The 4,686-nt window shown below is 36.4% G+C and overlaps 1 protein-coding gene across 1 annotated transcript; it reads right to left on the reverse strand.

Annotated features, from left to right (window-relative positions):
* Positions 1-225: 225 nt before the first annotated feature.
* Positions 226-1,349, reverse strand: LOC118736385. The gene is made up of 2 exons (XM_036466479.1): positions 628-1,349; positions 226-548 (listed from the first exon to the last, which is right to left on the reverse strand). Exons 1-2 carry the CDS (start codon positions 1,223-1,225, stop codon positions 226-228), a joined length of 921 nt encoding a protein of 306 aa, XP_036322372.1. The 5' UTR covers positions 1,226-1,349.
* Positions 1,350-4,686: the final 3,337 nt, after the last annotated feature.

Raw genomic sequence — 4,686 nt, forward strand, 5'->3', positions numbered from 1 at the left:
TTTGTCCACCTAGCTTGTTCTACACGAAACACTGTGCATTGAAAGGATTGGGTCTGACAAGTATACTGCCCTGTTGAAAGTGTCCAGGATAGCGTTTTCTCTACTATTTCTTCTAGAATGTTCCCGAATTGTCTCTCTGTGTATTTTGTGCATACTTTCGAGAGCATCTTCCGCATAAAATGCAACAGGCATTGGAAACTGCCGCACAATATCAGGACCATGTTGTCAAATTTTATGCATGGAAGGGTTCATGCGAGCCCATGCATATTTTATATAGTGGAGTTTATAAGTAAAATCACTAAACTTTTTAAGCTCCTCTACTTCAATCTCCAACGCACTTCTATAAACTTTAGTGATAGTAGCGAGATTGCAAACTAACTCCTCGTCAATATCTAAAGCGTTGGCAAAGTGTTTGGGTCTATCAAGGAATTTTCGGGCAAGATTTCCATTGTTGGATGTCCCTTTGCCTTGTATTACTTGATCCACTCTGATTTTAAAAGCATTATATAATCTATCTCTCACTTGACCAGCGTACAAATCAACAGACTCTGAAATTCATAAAATCCTTATTAATAAATTCATTAACCTTCTAGTTATTGCCATAACAGAATAGCAGTGCCTATGTACCTTTTATGTTTTTGGTGACATCCCATACTTTCACTTCTTGTTTATAAGCAATATGAAGCAGATGGTCGAAAATTTTTATTTCACAGTGTAAAAGGCCCAAGCCATGGGATAGTGAGCCTTCCTTTGGTATGAAAACATTTTGATTGTTGAAATTGTGGGATGTTATTAGACACATTGGGCATCTTTGAGTGGCTTTGTTTCCTACAATCGCGTTCACATTTTTCCCATCGAAAAGGGTTCTTGATACTGAAAATTCAACCATCACTGTAACGCCTTTGCCCATTGTAAATTTGAAAGGCTTAAGGTGTTTAATTTCTTCGCCCAAACGATTGTATTCTTCGAGAGCCATTTCATTGTCTTCTTTTTGATGTGCGATTTTCAAGGGCCGAAAAAAACGGTAGCTTTGAGGTGTAGGATTATTCCAGAGGTATTTCGGACTGGACAGATTTTTAAGTTGGATAATTAGAGCTCCGCATACAAATAGCGACTGATATGGACTTCGGTCATCATTCTCCTCATCGTAAAATTTCTGCTGAGGGTTAACATAGCCAGAGGCACCATCAAATCCAGTCGTTACCGACAACTCTATACTATTCATAGCAGTTTTGGGTCAATCTGATGTAACAGCTACGCATAATCTTTCGGCAGTCTTTTCTAGCATCTGTTGCATTGGAACGGATACCTCAACCTTTTGTTAAAAATTATGAAAATATAATTTAGAAACAAACTCCGAATTCCTTTACTCTAAGTAAAACGGCAATTAAGCAATTAATAAAATCATCCTAATTTTCTATATAGCATTCTGAGTGTTGTTAAATCGAGTGCTAAAGTCGCATACACGAAATGAGGAGATGCCTCGCAAATACAGAAATTATAGCTACTGTTCAGATTTTAACAAATTACTTTAAAAATTATCGTGAAAGGTAATTTTGATTATTAAATAGAAACAAAACCTCAGATATGCTGTAATCCTTTGGACAACAGTCTCCTTTAGCACGTCCAAGAGTACTCCAACAGGGAAAAATCATCCGCCGACATCCGCGATCTTTTGTATCTTTCGCTAATATGTCGTAAGAATAATTTGGATAATTTAAGTTCCAAGCACAGAGATAAAGCTGATTCATTGGTGTGCTCTTCAACTAAATTACAATTTTTATTTTTAGTGTCTTTATCACGCGACTCGTCAACTTCCATCGATCCTTCGAAGCTTGTATCATTTAGTAGCCTCGTTTTAATAATTTGTAAAGCCATTTCTAACACTTCAACCTTATTGTAACGTTCATTGTTTGATAGTTCCACTGCACGTGACCTTATTGTACTAGGAGAAGCTTGATGAATCACAGCAGGTTTTCTACCAGCATTTGCTCTGAACCTGGGTATTTTTCTAGGTCGCCCTCCCATTCTTGCTCTATTACGAGTATACATCATTCGAGATTGTACTATTTGTTTTATTATATATTCTCAGGTGTGCCCAAAAATAATTGCGGTTCTCAATTCAAATATAAAAACAATTACTAATAGGTAAACGCGGTTTACGAAAACACTACTTTACGCGTATTGTTTGTTCTAGCACGAATCTCATAAAAAATTTTACTATATAGGTCAATCTCAATGACATTTGTCATCAAATGAGTTAAAACACATTGTGAAATTGGCTCGAAAGCGATCTATCGTTTAATTAGATTAGAATAAGTAGATCTTCAGTCATGTACATGAGCTGCCAAATCGAATAATAAGCTTTTCCTTAATCTATATTAAAGTTACTACAATTTAAAAAAAATTGTATCGGTATCATGATTTTCCTTTGAGATGCAGCAAAAAGAAAAGCAAAAGGACATCGTTTTCTTGAATTTTCTGGGTTTTAGCCACTCACCCCTTGTTTCAACCTCTAATTTAGGGGTTGATGGTATCCCAATAAAATACACCTTGCAGAAATAATTTTGGAAATTGTTTTCGCCTCCTATGAAAACACTTTAGAATGTTTTTCAGTGAATTTTCTGGGTATTAGCCATTCACCCCTTATTTCAACCCCTAATTTAGGGGTTGATGGTATCCTAATAAGCTTTTCCTTACTCTATATTAAATTTACTACAATTAAAAAAAAAAATTGTATCGGTATCATGATTTTCCTTTGAGATACAGCAAAAAGAAAAGCGAAAGGACATCGATTTCTAGAATTTTCTTGTTTTCAGCAACTTACCCGTTATTTTAACCTCCAAATGAAGGGTTGATGATATCCCAATAAATCAGTCCTTGCAGAAGTAATTATAGGAATCGTTTTCGGCACCTATGAAAACACTTTATAAGATTTTTCAGTGAATTTTCTGGGTTTTAGCCATTCACCCCTTATTTCAACCCTGAATTTAGGGGTTGATGGTATTCTAATAACCCTTTTCTTAATGTACATTTCATTTACTACTATTTAAAACAAAAATTGTATCGATGTCGTGATTCGCCTCTGAGATACAGCAAAAAGAAAATCGAAAGGTCATAAATTTTTTGAACATGGTCAACTTCGCTCCTCATTTTAACCCCTCAAATAAAGCATGTTGACGTTCGCTTTAGTTTTCCTTTAACCGACATAACTTGAACTTTATTCACACAAAAAATTATTGCGCTAGCTCTTTTCCTTCTCGTTATATTAGATTTTAAACAAAAAAAATTTGATTTAGCCCATAGTGCGACCCTTGTATCAGTTTAAAGTAGTGCCGTTTGGGTCATGTAATGCCCCGCAGACCATGTGCTGCCTAATGGATGGGGTTATACCTTACAACTTGAAAGAAATGGTATTTGTATACTTAGAAGACCTTCTTCTTATATTTGAAACGTTCGACTCTCATATTCAACTTTTACAAGAAGTCGCTAGCCTTATTCGCAGCGCCAATTTAACAATAAATATAGCCAAAAGTCATGGTGTAATGAACTGAACAAAAAAAATTTGCATCGGGTTGCCACCATTTGAATAAAATCACATGTCACAGTGTTTGCGGTCAACTCCTCCGAAACGGCTTGACCGACTTGTATGACATTTTTTGTGTATATTTGGAAATATATGAAAACAATCGCGTGCTCATGCAAAAAATGATTGTTGTTGGAAAACCGAATTTTTCATGTCGCATATCTCTGCAAGTGTTCATGGTTGAGTACTCGAACATATAGTAGTATAGAGATATACCAAATCAATCGCATACTCTTCGAGAAAATTGGGGATATTTAAGAAGGGGGCGCGGCGTCTTCCAAACGTACTGAAACTATTATCTGTCTTTGGATGTAGATATATTCATATAATACTTCTAATCGTGTGTTTGTGAGCGACTCGATTTTAATCCGAGTTTGACCTGCCAGGTGCCGCTGGAGTCATGTATACATACATACGTACATACTTAGTAAATCAAAAATTCATAAGCGTGCAGCAACGTTATTGACCAACTACCGCACAGCGTTTGCCAGCTGCCTCCACAAAGGTCAAGTTGGGTTAGTGCTCGAAAACGCACTTCTACAAGTGAGCCAGCAGCCAGCATTGCGTTTGTGGCATGCAATTGCGTCAAGCGAGTGCATGAAAATTGCGTGCCGCCACATTTTGACTCTGCAAGGAATTGTACCCTTCATCCCCTGTTCCAACACTTAATCACCAACAGTTGAATGATAGTATTTCAAAGTATTTGGTTTTTATTTTGTGTGTTTCTTAAACTACTTTGAATTTTATTTACGCCGACAACTCAATTTATTGCCATTTTCCTTTGTTTACCTTTATTGTTTCTTATTTCCGCTTTTGTTTCTTTATGTGCAATATTTACTTAATGTTGGTCTTAGCTGTTTCCTGTTTTCAGCTAAATGGGCCAAATTAACGTACGTTTTTCGAATAAGGTACGAGTACTTCGTAAGTTCGAAAGCTAGTGCCGATGAGAGAAAGAAAGAGAGAGAGAGAGATAGAGAGCGAGAGAGGAAGAGAGAGAGAGAGAGGGTATACCTTTTTATGAGCACTTTTTTTCGAGAATTGAGATATGAGATGTGCAGAGAGAGTGGCTTGGATAAAACTAGATGAGACGACAGAAAATT

The sequence above is a fragment of the Rhagoletis pomonella genome, unplaced genomic scaffold, assembly GCF_013731165.1.
Source record: "Rhagoletis pomonella isolate Grant_MI unplaced genomic scaffold, Rhpom_1.0 Rhpom_scaffold_00003, whole genome shotgun sequence".
Taxonomy (NCBI): Eukaryota; Metazoa; Arthropoda; class Insecta; order Diptera; family Tephritidae; genus Rhagoletis; species Rhagoletis pomonella.